The sequence below is a fragment of the Ischnura elegans genome, chromosome X (assembly GCF_921293095.1).
Source record: "Ischnura elegans chromosome X, ioIscEleg1.1, whole genome shotgun sequence".
Classification (NCBI taxonomy): domain Eukaryota; kingdom Metazoa; phylum Arthropoda; class Insecta; order Odonata; family Coenagrionidae; genus Ischnura; species Ischnura elegans.
In genome coordinates, this window is record NC_060259.1 from 65,822,658 (window position 1) to 65,842,122 (window position 19,465).

Consider the following 19,465-nt stretch of genomic DNA (forward strand, 5'->3'; position numbering starts at 1 on the left):
TGCCTGCAGTAAGCAGCACCGTGCGAATGATACGTTTGTTCAATCGAATCTTTGAACTGCGGGAGTGCGCAGTGGTGCAGGAGGAGAGAGGAGATATTGCTTGACGGATTGCTCTTACCTTACAGAGACTATAATTAAAATGCGGATTGAAAGACAATTTGCTGTCGAGAATTACGACGAGGAATTTCTTCGTGGTTCTCTCGATATCTTTTGCTTTTTAATTAGTGGTAAGTATTTTTTGGTTGTGAAAAGAGTAAATGTGCGCTTTTAGAAGCGTTAACTTCAATTTTTTAAATATTTTTGTCCAAGAGTGTAAATGCATTAAATAAGTGTGGAGTGTTGCTATGTTAGTGTTCCCCTTTCGTGTTGCAGTACGATTGCTGCATCAGCGTCATTGCTGTATACAAGAGTCAGCATTCATATGTAGTTTTGTGTGCGATGTACTGGGCATGCCGTTTAAAAAAAGTGTAAACAATATCGGGCTTAGCTGAGAGCCCTGTAGAACACCTGCTTCCGTGGGACAAAGAGAGGATAGCGAAATTTTCCAAGAGAAAATAATAGGGTGGTTTCATATTATTTATTATTGCCTAAATCGAATGATTAATACTCCTGGAGCACATGTTTCACGCTTTTAGATTTTTAAATGACGATACCTATTTTTTGCGTTCAAAAGACAAGTGAAAATTTTCAAGAGCGCGAAAACGCGACGGCTAAGTACGAATGGTGGGAAAAACCCGTGTGACGTATTTCTGGTTCCCGCTGCCACCGTGTGAGGTGACCTTGGGGCGAGGCTTTGAGCGCCGCTGCGATCCAGGCTGCTAGCAGGTAGCGCTTGACTTAAATAAGGATTATTATTACCCTATCATACGAAGGAAACTTTCCGGCCTAAGTCAATTTTAATAGGCGATTATTAAGAAATGTTTCCCTGAGCTCTGTGCCTCATGCATGCATTGGTAATCTCAGACGATGTAAAAGTCCTATCTACTCGTATAGAAACTAGGTCCCTGTGACGTCACCTGGGGTGGCATCGCATGGGCGCCAATCTGGTCTTTTTCAAATGAGGTTAAAATTGACCATTGACATTCGTCTAAACTGGGATTTCTAAAACCAAATGATTTGTATATTATGAATACACTAATGGTAGGTAACGAATCGCAATCGATGCATTTCGTTTTCTCTGATGAAGGAAATTACCCTATTGCATTGGTCGAATGCATTAGCCAGTTTATTTATTACGTGAGGCGACTGGGGGGAGGGGGTGAATCCAAATCTCACGCAATCACACGTGGGGGATAAAGGAGGTCCTGGCAAATATCACATAATTTTTTTACCGTAAGAAACAGCATAAAATTATGACCTTTTTAATGTTGAATATTAGTCTTTACTAATAATAATAAAAATGTTTTGTCACGTGACACTTACAATTGTTGTGGCTTTAGCCACAGTAAGTTGGTGACTCGTCACAAAGGTAATAAAATTTTTATATACAGTTTATATAAGGCCCATAAGTTTTAAAAACAAAAGGACAATAGACAATATAAGTGTAGGTATTCTCATAAACAATGTGGAATATATTTACATATTCGCTGAAATAGTATCATCTAGATATTCTTGTATTGATCAATATGTGTTTTCTAGCAGAATTTGCTTAATTTTATTCTTGAAAGCATCGAAATTCATGGAAACCTTTTTTAAGTCATTAGGCAATTTATTGTAAACCTTAATACCCGTGTAGTAAGGACACTATTTGTACATCTGTAACCTATGTTGAGGGATGTATATTATTAGGTTAATCTAAAATGAAAATTATAAAGCAAACAAAAACAAATCCAACGCAATGAAGCATAAATTAACGTATTTACACTGAAAATACACATTTCAACTATATCACGTGAGATAAAGCGACGGGGAAATGGGCCGAGCCCATTTTCACGATAACTAAACAAGAGGGGATGGGGGGGTCGCCCAAAAATCGCCCAAATCACCTCACCTAATTAATGGACGCCTCCTTAAACAACCAAAACATCATTCCCTCTGTGTCTCTCCAGATCATCTTATTTGGTACAATCCACAAATTTTCACGGAGAGGAATGACGCTTCGGTTGCGCAACTGGCTAAAGCACTCCATCGAATATCCCAGTCAAGGCGACTGATACTTTCTCTGTGGGATAACGCACATTTCGTGCATCGTGGGTGACTACGTAAATTATCACCGTGGCTAGTCCCGGTGATAACTTTACGGATTCCACTGATATTCTTAAGTAGTCAAGAGAAGATAGCGTTGCTCCTTCGGCAATTCGGAAATGTCAGTTTTGAAGGTAGTTCAAGAGGAAGTGGATGACGGAGAGAAATAAATTCAGTTGGTGCAATTGAAGATTAGTGCCTCATGCCACATAGATTGAGTGAAAAAGTACGAAAGAGTGAAAGACAGACCGAAATCTTCTACGTCGCACGAACATTGAGCGTAATGAGTTGGTTGCTGCGGTGATAGGATAGGAAATAGTTTATTGCGAATATAGGAATGAAGAATGTTGCCATCGTCGTTTTTTCCTATTCAAGGGGACTGCATAAAGGATGCCCAATTTCATCCAACAAAAGGTTGATTTCTGTTGCCACTTCGGTCGCATTTTAATCGTTTTTTTAAATTTCCGCGGCGTGCTGATGAGTGAATTGCGATCCACATTTTTTCCATTGTTATGCATTATCACATTTGTAATTTCGAGGAATACCATAATAAAGTTATGAATTTGATAGATTAGATCATCATGTATATGAATTTGGGCTAACACTTCTAATTACACCTTATTTCCCCGTGAAACTCGGATCAATTTGTCCGTCAGCCACGCGAGTGGCGACTTTTGTAAACCCATTGAAATGCGCGGTGGTTGACAACACATTTAGAGGTCGACTTGAGGATCCTCTATTGTAACATTCGTGGTTCTATTTCTGTACCAACTGGGATATTTAACTATTCCAATCGCCGAAGACGAGGCCGTTTATGTGGAAAACAGGCGCTCCTGACTCAACGGTAAGCCGCTTCCTGGGAACGTGATAGACAGTAAAAATGTTTAGGGTACGGCTTTTTTATGATGCTTGCGATACCAAGAGCTTCCAATACTTAAAGAGGTGGGGAATCAATAAGTGAGTGGGGAAGATTTTTGTGAAACATGACTCCTACTCCGCAACTTGCGATGCGGTCCAGTCTGTGAACGTGGAAGTGTGGTGAGTATAAACATTGTTTTGGATTTAATTGTGGTATGGTATTTAGAGGAGGCGACCGACAGCTACGGTCATTTGCGTCATAGTGGAGGGTGTGGAAGGAAGGGTTGAGAGAAACCCGGCGTTGTCATCAGCATGCTCTCAACGATAGGCACCGAAGGGACCACGGCTTAACATCCCATTCGACGGACGGAGAGTTGTACTTGAAGTGCCCCCCACAAGGTACTCAAAAAGGGATCTGGCAATCTCTGATAAATATCTACCGCCGACGGGATGTGAATCCGCTCCCAATAGGTGGGAGGACAAAACTCTAGAAACTTCGCCCACTCGAACTCCATTTTATAGTGTTATAAAATGTATGTAAGAGTGTATGTATGTATGTAAGAAAATGTATTTATATTTGGCCGTTCGCCCTGATGACGATGGTAGAATAGGGAATCGAAACATTGACAGCAATGGCCCCGGCTGATTTCCCGAGAAGACTTCAACAACTGTATTTATACCCTGAATTGGTACCAGTTGTAATCGTCTTCGACTTCACCCAATCAGAGGAAACCTGAATAAAAAAATACCACCATTATCAGCACTTCGGCGCATATATAAAGGCCAATTTTGCATGAAACTGCTCTACCGACGTGAAGATCATGGCGGCGACATGGCGAAACTGTCGTCACCAGGCATCAAACAACGCGATGGACGCCCGAAAGCAATTAATCGAGCCTCCGAAAGAAAAATATATTAAGGCCATATGCATAAATTACTTATGGACTGGGAATCGAACCACGGACCTTCGGCTTTCCGGGCCGCTGCGCAGACCACTACGCTATCCAGTATACTACGTAAATTCCCATGGCAATTGTGCCGAGGCTCACGGTACTAATTGTTTGGCGATAGATAGTAATTTTTTTCGCATATCAATTCATGCACGTTTCACCATTGTTCACGCGGAAGGATTTAAATTATTACGCATACCGCTATGTACAGCCTTAGCGCAGGTTTGAGGCTCTCAACCGATTGTGGCTTCTTGGAAGTCCTTTCTCCCTCGCGTTGCCATCCTTGATGAACCGCGAGGGCCTAACAATTAGTACCAACTCGGTACAATTGCCATTGTAACCTGCCATTGGAACCTGGATAGCATTCTGGTCACAGTGGCCCGGTAACCCAAAGGTCCGCAGTTCGATTCCCGGTCCAGGTGAATTTTTCTCATAGCAATCACGTATATTTCACCGCCGTTCACGCGGCAAGATTTGAAATATTACATATACATATATTATGGTCATTTTATAAGGGGCACGTAATTGCGCAGGTTAGAAATGCATTTATTTCTCTTCATGGCCTGCTATTACACGTATGCATGAATGAAATTAAATCAGGGGCTATTTTGCCATCTCACGTCCATGCATTTTCCCATGCGTTCTAGCAATTCGCAGCTCTATACGACGCAATTTTGACCGCGCCTTCGTACACACTTCAGATTGTGCAATTACGTATCCCGAGGATCCTTACAACCAGTGGGAAAGCACCGAGTTCTACGTCACAACATAACGTTCGTGCACTCACATTGGCGAACTGCGCCTCGAACTGCAGCATCTCCTCTGAGTCGTGCAGGGAGTCCTGGTTGCCCTGCGTGAGCAAAAGCACGGCCTCTCGAAGCAGTCGGCGGTATGAGCGGAGGTACCGCACGTAATCCGGGTGGCTTGCGTTCAAGTAGTAGGCCGTCTCGATGGCCGGCTGGCCTTTGTAGAACTGTGGAAGAGGAAAGGCGCCATTAAACACACAACCGAAATGTCTTGATGAAACATGATCTTTAAAAAAAATTATGTATGATTCTCTAACGTTCTGAGGCTGGTCTTCATTTCTCTCATTCAGTCAAGATTCGACCTGAGGACGACTCCTGATTCACCTTTGACCTGAAGGTGCTGGCAGGATAGCCAGCTAAACTCTTGTCCACTGACGCGGAAGAAAACCCGGGAAAATTTATACATCAAATCTTTCTAACATTCAACCCGAAGGTTGGCTCTAGGTGAGAGTAGAGCTCATCTATCCCCGGGGGATATCGTCTCGATCCGGTCACCTCGATGGGCATTATCCGGACCATGCCCTTTAGCGTAACAGTATGGGTGGATGGTAAGGACGCAGTAGCTCTGAACGAAACACGGCATCCTTAAAGCTAACACAAATAATGCGATAGAGGATTTGGGATTGGCTAAAAATACAAAGAGCGAAATGAAAGTAATCCTTCACAAATACTGCTTTTAGCCATCCATGTTTCCCTTTTTCTCACATGAATGGCTAACTGCAGAAAGGCATCGTGTCCAAGTTGGACGATTTTTCCTTTTTTATTCTTTAAGTTGTTGTTTGGTATAACACTCAACGTTTCCTACTAAAAGGAAAATTTCCGCTCCGTGTTATTAGCATGACATGTTTCCTTTTAGTAGGAAAAGTTTAGTCTTGCACCTAGCAACAACTAAAAAAAAAGAAAAATCAAGAGCAAGAGAGAAGAGAAATCTTTCGAAAACCTTGGGAACAGTGGCGGTCTGAGCTGATCGGGGGCCCGCGGCTGCAATGCTATAAAAAGCATGCGAAATAAAATTTATTTCTAAGCTGGAACTTTTACACTCCTTACCACTCATTCGTGGGTCCTACCCCGGAAAATTTTAGGAAATTGCTCGCTATTCTGGATATTAAATACTAGATAAAATTAATAATAAATAGCAATTTCGTACAAGTAAACACTGTGAAAAAGTGGAAATTTCACAGGTTATAAAATTTAATAATGTGTTATGGCGCTATTATTTATTCAGGGAATTTGATCCTGGAAACTGAACTGAAATCTAAAAAATCTCTAAAATAACCTTACCGAATAACCCTTTCAAAAAAATCAGTTTATCAATATTCTTCTGACACCTTTGTTTCATTTATTAATTTATGTGATCTTTTTACTCTATGTAAATAAAGCAACTAATGAAAATTTTTAATTGCAAAAATAGCTTTGATCAAGAGTAATCTAAGTCTTTTTCATTACACGTATGATATACGTTTCACGATAGACACGAACGCTGTGGAGGCCCGCTAAGCTCATTGTCAGGGCCCTCGGCGATCGGAGACCAGCCGACCTAGTCATATTGTGCCTGCTTCGGATGAAGTTTCGATGATATTTATTGAGAAGGTGATGAAGGACGTAAAGTAGGAGAATAAATTCGGTATTAAAAAGATTAATTGACAGGAGAACTGCGTCGACTTCAACATTATGCGCCAGTTGACGCAGCCAGCAATCACCATTCCAGAACCTTCGAGACGCCGGACACTTGGGTCGACCCTGAATATATATACTCGAATTATGTGAGAACAGAGACTAATTATTAATGAAATTTACAGAATTCCCAAACGATATCGTAAAGCATTTGGACGAAGTAGATGTGGGAGTTTGGTCGCATCAGGATTGGCCGATGGCCGAAAAAAATGGTACCGCTGACCGTAGAAGGGTATGGTCGCGGACTTGGAATTGCGTCGATGGGAAATATACTCGATATCAGGGACAAGTTGCCGCTTAGAGAGGAGAACTATGCCGAGGCGATTAAGGTCTCGGGGCAGAACGTTTAATAAAAGTTGATGCTAGAGTAACCGTTCCAATATATGTGTATGTCAGATTTGAGGATTTCGATTAACCAAATAGCCGTGTTCAAAGAAAGCTACGTGATACACAACGAACTTGCCTAATGGCAATTTCTGGAAGTTACAGTATCGTTTGCAGTGAAGCTCGCATGGTAACAACAGGGAAATCTTGAAGAGAATGTTAATAATATAATAATTAAATAGAGATTAAAAGCACAGGAAGAGATCACTGTAGGATAAATGACTATCAACCCAGAGGAGATATAATGGATGACTAGAATAAATATCAGATCATACTATGAGCAGGAATGGGGAAGTGAATGGGTTTTTCCTGGATATACACGATTACTTATACCACTTATTTTATAAGTGTAAGCAATTATGTATATCCAGGAATAACTTATAATTGAATACCACAAGATTAACCAAGAATTAGTGAATTTTGAAGTGAATGGGAATTAATGGAAAATGGAAAGTTCACAAAGATGTTATTCTCAGACTTGAAATCCAGCCTCAGGACAAAACTTAAAATTAGGTAGAGTGAACAATACCCTTAAGATGTCACGGCAATCTTAAGGACTACTTGAGGAAAATTGGCAAAGCTTCGGATACAGATTTTGAATGTTAATTTAAACACGATTCAATTCAACAGTGAACTATCTTTAATTCAGAAAGAATAAAATTGGAAGCTTAAATAGGCATCGAATTCAATACCACCCCTATTGGCCAAAATCAAGGAAATACGGCGGTAGGAAATGCACCGAAAAAATCAAATTAACCTAGTTTATTTATTGTTACAACAGTATATTGGTACTTATTAGATTTTGTTCGCATGGGATGTAATATAAAGAGACAGCTCAAATCTTTATGTAAAATTTAAGTAAAGACACACCTGCCCTACTCTCAGGATAGAGAATATGAACTCTCAGGACAGAGAACAGGGGATATGATTGAAAAGCGTCGTGAAATGCTGAGCCACGGATCTAGGGGCGGTACAAATTATAAAATTCGAGGGGATAATGCACAGGGAAGTGTAGAATACCCCCAGGGAGAGAGGGGCGTTTTTACGGTAGGGAGTGCAACGCTCTACGATAAATACAACTCAAACTTCTCTCACGTTTTGTACTTGTAGTCATGTATTTGCATATACAGTCCCTTCGCACCTTTAAAAGGATACGAAAAAAAATAAACTAGCAAAAATTAATGATTTTTGATAAAATATGGGAAGTCAGGACCCCTGTGACCCCCCCCTAAATCCGCCCCTGCGCGGATCTATCAAAGGAGAGCCCCTTCGTCCACCAGCTTTCCAATCTTCACCTTTCTATGGAGGCGAAACTGAAAAAAGATATTGCAACCAGTGCGGCGTAAACCCGGAAGATAGAGACATCCACGAATTCAGAACACTGTGGAAAACTACGAGCCAATTTCAAAACTACTAATCAACTGATTTGGGCATTACTTGGTGGAACGATGAAATGTTCATGGTGAAACAAAACCCAGTACTATTCCACAAACTTTTATTTTAATTGTCAACTAGTTTCGACGTTTACACCGTCATTATCAAGACTCTTCTTGTTCTAAATTTAACATAAAAGTTTGTGGAATAGTAGTGGGTTTCGTTTCACCATGAATAGGTATCTAGTTTACCAGAATGTGAACGATGTGTACCTGAAGCGTGTACTGGGATGCATTCTTCTCGTCCGGGGTCACGTATACCTCGAACAACGTGTGCACCTGGTAGATGGCCAGCTCGCCCAGCAGCTTGTGCAGGCTGAAGTTGGAGGCGTCCCAGTGGGCGCGGCGGAGCAGAGGCCACGGACCCAGCTCGCCGTCCGACAGCAGCGAGAACACGGGTAGGTCCTCGTATTGCTTATAGTGGGAAGTCCGGAAGTCTTCATTTCATGAAAGCAAATGAGACGATTTCAAAGTAGAGAGAAAACCAGATGACAGTTATGCCAAAGAAGAAGGTTAAGCTCTTAACACAAAGTAGGAAAGTTAATATGGCATATCGCATTGTGTATTGCTTTCGAAATGGAAGCCATGAATTACATATAACGATCGGTTTGGTATTGTGGCTAGAGCACTGGCCTCCCATCCTGTAATTCCGGGTTCAAATCCCGGTAGTGGCGGTGATATTTTAGATACTATCCGATCCCTGCCTGAGATTATTGTGGAGGTCACGTAAATAGCAGCACTCCGTCCGTCGGATGGGACGTTATACCGAGGTCCCTTGACGCCATTCCTTAAGAGCAGAGTTTCCCTCCACCTTTCCTACCTATACTTACCTCATGGCGCAAATTACCTTAGCTGTTGGTCGCCTCCTCCAAATGCCATTCCATGAATTTCGACAGAGCACAACTTATTCCACAGAACTTTAATTCAAACCACTTTCCCAATACATCTTTAAAGCTAGCAAAAATCATAAATTCGCCTTTTCCTAATTTATAGATATTTAAATATATATATTAATCAATAATTGATGGAGCAACAATTCTAGTAACCCTCTCAAGTAGATCTCTCCTGGGATATGCATTGTATAATATTTCCAAACTTCCCTACATCTTGCCTGCTTTTTATTTATTTGTAGGTTTATTTCCAACTATGTTTCCGTATTACTTGCAATTACCTCACGCTACTAGATATTATCCAAGCTAGTAGGTGATCATGCTTCATGAATTCCCAGGCCAGGTGGTCTTCTTTCTTTTTTCTTCATCAAGATTGTTGGACAACCTATCACTGCAGGCGTTCTCGGGCTGAAAACCTGTCCTGAGGACGCATACCGTGTAATAGAAGAATCTACGCAACACTGCGAACGCCACCGTTACCAATAATAATTATTTTGTAGCAATAGGAGAATTTACAAACCAAACAATACATGAACCTTTTAAACATAACTTGAATGAGAAGCATTACATGAGAGAATGGAATTTTTACTCACTTCGGTCCATACATGAGGCGTAGAGTTTTCTTGCTTTCCTAATCGCTTCATTTTCATCATCTGACGGCGGTTGGTCGATCAATTCTGGAATTAAAGTGCAACAGAGAAATGCATGGTAAATGGGTTTATTTTTCAAGATAAATGACAGCGACTGATCAGAACATAAATACATGAAACATCATTTGGAATCAATAAAGAAAATCTGCCGTGCGAACGTTGGTGAAATTTCCGTATAATGCAATAGGAAAATTTTTCTTTTTCCAGGAAAGCCACAGGCTCGTGAATCGATTTATGGCAGTGGGGAATTTCTTCCTGTAACGATAAATATAAGTATCTTGATGTGTTTTACTCAGTTTGTAATGGTACAGGGTTGCCATTCTCATGGAAAACGTGGAAACAGATAATTTAATCGATGAGATAGGCCTTCTGCTATGAGGCGAGCCAGCGGTGGATAGATGAGTATAGACGCCAGAGATGTTGCTAAGTAATTTATCATTATTTGAAATGTAAAATTTTATCTTATATTCCGAAATGAAAAGACGACTTTTTAACCGAGGAATATCTCCTAATAATTGGAAGGGGTCTTCTTATACGCTGGGTCTGGTCATTGGGCCGATTTTCCAACTTTCCTGGAGGACTACAGAATCCATGGTCGCCGCATAGGGAGGCCGCAAAAACTGTCGCATCAGCATCTTCACCGCATGCAATAACTATAGGAAAACAGTAAGGGCAGCGCTGCTCAAATTGTCATTATTTAAAAGTGGTACACTAAGGCCAAAGTCTATATTTTAACTGAAATATATGATTTTGTTCTTTCTCGGCATATGATACGGGTGAAATCTTCTCGGGTTTTCAACCGGCTGAGTTGCATGTTGGCCGATGCTTTGATGGCTTCTTCGAGGCAGCCATCGAAACGTCGGCCTACAAGTAACTCACCCGGAAGAAATCCCGAGAAGATTTCACCATTCACTGTAAAATTTGGGGGTCGTCTTATACGCCGGAATATGTGGTACTTAAATATCTCATGACCCTCAGAAGCAATCTGCAAGCTGAAATCGCATATTATTGTCGCCTGATTTTTTTGTTTTCGGGTCAAAATTTTTCAAGCTGGTCGTATTTTGATTTGCTGCAACTCAACGCGCAAATCTTGTACCAACCTATTTTCCCTGGGGTCAACTACATCACACCTTATTCGTGAGGTCAATCGGGCAAGCATGACATGGCGACTTTCTTGCCCTCGTAGCTTCCGAATATTCGGTAGTTGATAATTACAAATTTAATGATGACAATGAAGACATATATAGCCCAGTGTACATAGTTACTGTTGGCAGGGTCGGAATTGACTAGGTTAAAACGCATTGCCATCAAAACTAGGAAACTAAACAAAATTTATCAATCAGGGGCGCAGCTGGGAATTAAGGCTAGGGGGGGTTTTAGGCGCAACTAATACTTAAGGGTGTTGGGGTATTGCATACCTACCAGTGTAAGCAGGAGTTGCGGGGGCCCTCCTTCAGAAACATTTGAAGAATAATGGTTCAAAATGGCGAGTTTTACGGCTTTCTGAGGGATATTTGATAAATCCTATCTTTATTCTATAAGTAATACTGATCTAAATAAGTAAAATGGATTAAACTTAAAAATTTCTCTGAGCTCTGGGGGGGTTTTATCCCCCAAAACCCCCCCTCGCTGCGCCACTGTTGTCAATCACCTTCAGTCTATCTTCGCATTAAATGATGATAACCTTAATTGATGTCAATATAATATATTTTCCCTTTTATTGAGGTCCAGAACCGCCGAAATACTTAACTTTATTCCGAATGGGATAATAATACCGGAGGAAATTATGAGGGTGTTATTTAGAGAGAATGCATATTTTTAGCCTTCTAAAGATTGAAATGGTAAAAAAATCCGAGGACTCCAAGCAGGCAAAAATCTCTGCCATAGAAAACCAGATTTTGACTTTTGATCGTTGAGGTCGATTTTGGTTCTGTATTTATCATTGTAATACTGTCACTAGGGATGGACGGATCCAGGATTTTTTTCGGACCCGGATCCGGATAGGATCCTTGATTTTCGGAGCCGGATCTTCGGATATTTTCGGATCCTATTACATTTTCAACTGTCTGCTATAAACGAAGCAATTATTCAAGTTTCTTCTGAGTAAATACAATCAAAGAAATGCTATTTAGATTTACATACACGTCCAAAGATTTTACTGCTTAAAAATCGTTTATATAAGCTTTCAAATTATTTTTTTAAATACGATAAAATCTTTACACGCTCAGGATGTAAACTGTTACGCTTGCGTTTGGAAATGAAAATAGGTTTCCATCTTCGGATAAACCATTGACTGATTTTTGATATTCCTCACATTAGTTTCCCCAGAATTTTATCACTTTCTCATCGCATACTGACTTGTGTTTCACCTGCAAATGCTTCAGTTGGGGTAAGGTGGATTTTCCACTTCCTCGCGATAGTTTCACCTCACAGCCCACGTATATGATTTCAATGTCCCTTTATGTCAATAAAAATGTTTACCTTACTTAAAAAACCAATGAGTAGGCCAAGCATCGCAGTGCAACGGCGCATACGAAGGTAGAATCGAAAATATTTCCACTCCCTCGGATGGGACGCTGTATTCACTGAATCATAAATTTAAAATTTCGGATCCAGATCCGATATCGTCAGCGAATTTGGATCCGGAGTATCCGATGAAGGGCAATATCCGCGGATATTTGGATCGGAAGTATCCGATCCGACCATCCCTAACTGTCACTTTAGGACCAGAGTTGCTGCAATGGCGATGGATTTCATTTTGCAAAATAAATGCTCGTTATACTTAAGCAGATATTCCTACTAATTTGTCTATAGATATACATCATCGCTTATTCAGTAATAATCACTCATGAAATTTGAGTATCGTATACGCAAATGGCTGTAAAAATAGTGATTATGATATTTATTGCCATGCATGATAGTGCATCGTGTAAAATTTATGACTCGCGTAAACTTGTCGCGCATCCACGCGCGTCCGCGCATCGCGCAGATCTCCAGCCGCTATTTACACCCAATTTAGTTCTTGCCTCTTTCAATGCTTCATTTGTATTCCGATGCGAGTTCTGAGTGCTCACACTGATGACATAAGCGTGATAAATTACTATTTCCCCGGGTATTATTATTAATACACATTTGCTTTATTTACGTAAATTTCACCGAAATTTGCGCGGGAGATTAGCATTACATCTTAATTCAAAGCATATTTTCTTTTCTTCGCTACGATTTCTACGTTCCACTAATTAAATTCAATGACCACTGGAGATATGGAAAGCAGAGGGCCATTTCATCGATTAAATTCTCTGATTTTCCGGGTTTTCAGAAGATTTGGATTAAAAATTGAATGAACCGCATCCTGTTACTCACATTTATTGCAACAAGGAAAAAATGCCCAGTGCCATAAATCGAATCGCGGGCCCATTGCTTTCTGGGCCGAAGGAATTTTTCCAATAGGATTTCGTCCCAGGGAAATATTTCACACGGCAATTTACGTGAATTTTACCAACGTTCGCGCGACAAGTGTCAATTATATCTCTATTCAAAGCATATTTTCTATTTGCTGCCTCGTAGTCTTCCGAGGAGTTATGGATTCGTGTACCTCTCCATCTCCCGCGTTTTCGCTGCGTTGGATGTCAGAGGTTGACAACAGCTCCGCCGGGTTTCCACAAGGTGTCTTCAGATCAAAGTGCCGATATCGACATTTTGACTGCGTTTATATAGAGGGCAGCACATATTTTAGCCATTGTTGTGTGAATGCACGATAGTTCCAACGATTGCTGGAAGAATCGTATTCGGTACGAGGCATAACACCTCCAGGGTGAGGGTTGGAAGGGTGGCGCTACAACAAGAAAAACAATACATAAATGTTTCAATGGAAAGGAAAGATTTTTCTATTTCCTTGCTGCTGCACTGTGATTGGTCGGTTTCTGGAGCACTCTTTTTGAAACTTTCGTCAACCTCTGACAACCAACGCGGGGAAAATCCAGAAGATCCAGAGAGATCAGCCAATATTTTCCATTTCTTCACTATGATTTCTACGTTCCATAAATTCGACTCAATGACCACTGAGGATACTCACAGCAGAGGGCCCATATATCGATGGAATGAACTCACTTTTGATGACGGCCAAGATCTCCTCTTGCATTTCCTGCAACATGGAGCGGTGGAAGCTGTCGTCGGGCACTTCCTGGCTTCGCAAGTAGTTGCCGCAGCTGAACTGGTAGAAGTCGGAGCAGGGGTCTGCGGTGGGGTCGAGCCTCTGCAGAAGGCGTGCGCTCGCCAGGACGCACGCGGGCCGCTCGCACGGGCTGAGGCGCGACCCCCCCGCATCCGGCACCGCGCCTGCACCACCCTCGCGCCGCACCTCCGCACGCTTCTCCACTGCAAAGGACACGAGGGACATGAGCCTCTCCAATCACACATAAAATGGCCATTATGATGGAATGAGGACCCAGGGTGACTTGACTTGTGGTTTATTTAACATGGCCCGGATGAGGCCACAATCCGGCCCCCTCTTCCCCTGAGCCAGGGATCTTTTACATGGATAAAGGTTCATATGTATTCCATTTTAAAAGCCCAGTTAATGCAGAGATATGATACGTAAGGTAATGACGTAATGTCTTCGAATAGATGACGGTTGAGCACGTCAAGTCAAAGGTCCAGGTTATCCTCCACATGTGGGTCCGCAGAAGTATATGTACAACCACAGGGGCCGGGAACCAAGTAACTCAACTTATTCGCCCAGTCATCCCGGGGAGGGTTTTTGTGGGGAAGGAACAAAAGGAAAGAAGCCCCGCCGCGAAAGGGTGCCCGCTGATGAAGGGAGTATACACCAGCCACCAGCTAAACATTGGCTGCGGTAATCTGATGTTAAACGAAAATAGTTAAAGCTATGCCATCAGCAAAGGTGTAAATATATATTATCTTTAGGTTTTTATGATTGATGATACGCCTTCGATCTGTTTTATACCATGGCATTTTATTTCGCCTACCGAGTAACTAAAAATGTAAACTTTCATCCCGTTGAAAGAGAGGAAGCCCCCTTCAGATTACGATTGTCCGAGTGATCATCCTAACGATAGTTGGCCGAACTAGCAGTGTGAATGCATTTCCTGACAATAGTTCACGTAGTTACAAACCTTGCCACTTTACCACGGTTAGGCGCTGGGAGACGAGAAGAGGAAGCGACAAGAGAAGGACGAAAAGTTCGTGAAGCTCCCTTTGCTCTATTTTTTTCATTGATTTGTCCAAGCAAGGAAGAATATGGGCGGAAGAAAAATTATTCGTTAAATACACGCTGAACACAGTATTATCTTCACCCTGCATACCTCAACAGCTTTACTAACCGACAATTTCTCGTTCACTTTAGGTGTCAGCACTAGAGGGCAGCACAGATTTTAGCCATCGTTGTGTGAATGCACGATAGTTCCAATGATTGCTGGAAGAATCGTATTCGGTACGAGGCATAACACCTCCAGGGTGAGGGTACGAAGGGTGGCGCTACAACAAGAAAAACAATACCTAAATGTTTCAATGGAAAGGAAAGATTTTTCTATTTACTAAGGAGAAGAAAACCCCTACGATTTTCCGTAGATAATTGGTGTGGACAGTGACACTACGGATCACAAACTAGGACGCTGGTTAAAACTAATCAGAATGAAAATAAAATAGAGGAAGATTTAAAAAACACTTTTTCTAACAGTATAAAATGCACTAATGAGTAAAAATAAGCTTTTCATATCTCGGAGAATAAAGCGTGGTTGCTGATTGATTATTTGAAATGAATGTACAAGAAACTGATAAGTGACTAAATATTGGTACGTAATATTAATGCAACGCTTAACTCTCCAAATGATGAAAAGCTTATTTATTACTTTCAATTGCATTTATGCTGTTTTTTGAAAAAGCACGTTTATTAATCTTTTTTATTTTTTCTACTTATTAGCGGTGAATCATGTAATCCGTTAAACCAAACGTTAAAGAAAAACGATGTTAAAGAAATTTCTGCGAAAAGCTTATAACTAACGCCACCAATTGAGACTATTTAAAACTATTTTTCTGTATGGAAATTGTATTTATCAATTATGGCACAATGGAACAAAATTTCAAATGTCTGACTATTGAATATTAAATTGTCTCCAGAAGCAAGCCAAAATGTGCAAAACTTCAAGCCGATCCGACAGCGGATGAGGGACTAGGATGGGCCCTTACAAGAATACAACCACCGGGGTAGGGACCCAGTACAACAACTGAAACGCCTGGTTATACCGGGGAGGGGTCTGTAGAGGAAGGAACAAAGTGAAAGAAGCGCCACCGCGATAAGGAGCCAGTCGACGCCTCCGGAGTAAAGATAGGATTGGAAGGGAGGGGATAGGGAAATCCCAACGACGCGGCGTCATTTGGGCGCCGTGGGCCACTACTAGCGAAACAATAATTTGATGTTCCTACAGAAAAGAAATATTTTCCTATGTAAAGGAATAACCCAAAGCTTTTCCGTATATAAAATTCGTGTGAACAGTGACACTATACGGATCACAAACTTGGGCATTGGAAAAAACTAATCAAAATAGTAATAAAATAAAAAAAGATTAAATAAATATGCTTTTTACAAATAACAGCATAAAATGAACAAAAATGTAAAAAAATACGATTGTGACTGTAGCTGTAGATTGGGCTGCTGTACACAAACCCAATGAATGTCAGAAAAAGAGAATTGGTGCTTTCCAGGCAGATAACACAAAGAGATGTTTCGCGAGTGTTGATTCTGATTAAATAATTTTTAAAAGGCTCATGATCCAAGGTTATTTATTCAATATCACTCGATTTCCGTATTTTGACGTTTAACCCCCACTCGCAGAGCCTCATTTTCATAAATATTTTTTTTTAATCCGAAAGAAGAGGGAAGGCAATGATTGGTCCATAAACAACATTGATCATCACCTCTTTCTCTAAATCGTTTGATTTCTCGTAACAATCAATCGGCCGTTTTGAATATATCTGGGACCGGTAAGCTTTTCAAACCAGCGGCTATCATTCCCAAATTGGCAAGGTTATGTGAAATGATATTATTCCGAGATTTTGTTAGTAGTTGTTATTTTTGAGATTTTTTTACTCCCCTAAAGTGCGCAGGATGACAACACTAACTCACGTAATAACTAATATATAATTACTGATTTGTTATTGTTGTGTCTGTGGCGATGTGGCGGCTATTTTCGGGTTTTATACCATCCTAGAGTGAATTCTGGGCCTTTTTCACTCCCGTACCAGTGTAATCCTCACAATTACCCGAAGAAACGAAAGTCTAAAAGGGTTCCAAATGCGTATTTATTGTAATTTTTTGATTTTTTAAACCTACGGAGATATTTGATGGACTTGAACACGGAAACTAGCTATAGCCTTCTGGATGTCGGGCATGTATTTAAACGGAATTATGAAAACGGTCGACGAGTTAACTTTTCGGAAATTCATCGTAACAGATAAAAAGACAACAAAGGTAATTTTTCTCTCTTTTTAATTATTTTCTCCGCCAGTTTCATGCGTTATTCTCAATAGACAGTTCTTGAAAATGCTATGATGATGCTCACCTGATGTAGAATAATTATTTGCTCAGAAAAGACGACAGTCAAACTCATTCAACTCACTTCCACGAAAGCGGCTTGAGGTGACAGATTTAGAAGTGATTTCCTCAACGGAAGACAGCCAACTAATCGTTCTCATTTACGTTCCCATTAGCGATCTGTTATTAGCACAACGCGCGTGCTTCGATACGTCCGCTCATGCCTTTTCGCGGAGAACGAACGCGTCACTGACCAAAAACGAGGCTCTTCACAAAACCGTCCTACAAGTCGCCTTATCATAATTTATACCATAAAATATGCATGTGCTTGTAAAACAGACACTATACACATGCTCCCATGACGATGTTGGCTTAGGCACAAGTAAATGTTTAGAATAAAATATTAAGTTTAGTATAATACGAATAAAAACGCCGTTGTCTATAAAACGGTTGTAAAATTCATTACACCATAAATAAAATATAATGTTCGGACGTCAACTTAACGATTTTTGAGTTTTTGGCACATGAATAGTGGGATTATAGGCAAACCATGTTATTTACATAAACATGACATTAAACCGTAGATAACATATTAATAAGAGCGCTCAAAGCGGTTAGCAAAAGCCGAGAACAACACTGAAATCACGAATTCAGTATTATTATGGGAAATGGAAAAGTTGGCGAACGAAATATTTATGAAAAGATTTTATTAAAATCCTAATTAGTTTATAACAGAGTTATTTCAGGCTTTCCTCGCGGAATTCCAACACATTCATAAATTAAAATTTACAAACAATTTTCCTCATATACTTTCTTTCACGACCAAATTTTGCATTATCTTCGTACTAAATCATCCTATATACAACTAAAAATTTATTGAAACACGTCAATCTTGAGTTATTAAAGGTCAGTGACTTGTAAGAAATGATATTACTTCTCCGTGAGCAATTTAATGGAAATGAAAGTCCAATCGAAATAAAGTGCACGAAAACAAACGCAAATGCCGTTGGCAACCAATCAAAGTCATCACGTGATCTCGGTTTCTGACGTTTGAATCTTGGCTCTGTACGCAGTAGCCAAAAATCGCTCTTGAATATGTTAACTCTAGGCAAAAGAATTGAAAATCATAATTATAGAAATTTCCGTTTTGAATGCTCCACAATATGAGCATCCTTGTTTTCCTTTGCTCCACATTCTACCAATAGTCCGCATTCTTTATACACTTATTTTCCTTTCAGCATTAATGGATGCTATGCGAGCAAAACCTTTATTTAGCAATAATGGAGGAAATTATTTATTTTAGTCGTTCAAGTTTGAGTGAACCCTTCTGACACCCCAAATTGAAAAATCCTCGAAGTGAGAGGAGGCCCAAGGAAAGGACCTGCCCCCCTTACCATGAATGTGCAAACTTCACACGCCTGTGGCCTCGTCCGGGGTGAGCTCTACCCTCGGCTAACAAAAATCAACCTTCAAATTGAATAACTGAGAAGGGACACCTCTGACCTCGAACAGATCATAACAACAAGCAGTCAAAAATAAGACAGTGGTATGCGTCATTTCCATGCAAAACGTAGCATTCCACCTCAAGTAACATTTTAATAGGGAGAGACAAAGTAACAAGATATCAATGCCATTTAAAGGAATTATATCTAATTACATGCGTGGGATTAATTCTCTTCATGATATCACTGTACTTAACAGCCACCCTACAATGAATGTGCGAACTTCACACGCCTGTGGCCTCGTCCGGGATGAGCTCTACCCTCGGCTAACAAAAATCAACCTTCAAATTGAATAACTGAGAAGAGACACCTCTGACCTCGAACAGCTCAGAACAACAAGCAGACACAAACAACACAGTGGTATGTGTCATGTCCATGCGAAACGTAGATTCCACCTCAAGTAACATTTTCATAGGAGAGAAAAAGTAACAAGATATCAATGCCATATAAAGGAAATTATATCTAAATACATGCGTGGGATTAATTCTCTTCATGATACAACTGCACTGTACACAGTTTACACAGTGACTCGCTAGTGAACACTCCTAGAGACAAATACGTACTGTAGCTAGTAACAATCTC

The 19,465-nt window shown here is 40.6% G+C and overlaps 1 protein-coding gene across 2 annotated transcripts in view; it reads right to left on the reverse strand.

Moving 5' to 3' along the window:
• LOC124171853 (neprilysin-1-like) overlaps positions 1-19,465 on the reverse strand; it is an 88,828-nt gene that overhangs the window by 50,032 nt on the left and 19,331 nt on the right. For both annotated transcript variants that reach the window (XM_046551211.1, XM_046551210.1), the window contains exons 3-6: positions 13,940-14,206; positions 9,773-9,856; positions 8,503-8,726; positions 4,780-4,965 (exon numbers count right to left, since the gene is read on the reverse strand). In XM_046551211.1, the coding sequence (XP_046407167.1) occupies positions 4,780-4,965; positions 8,503-8,726; positions 9,773-9,856; positions 13,940-14,206 (761 nt within the window). The remainder of the gene's footprint in view (positions 1-4,779; positions 4,966-8,502; positions 8,727-9,772; positions 9,857-13,939; positions 14,207-19,465) is intronic.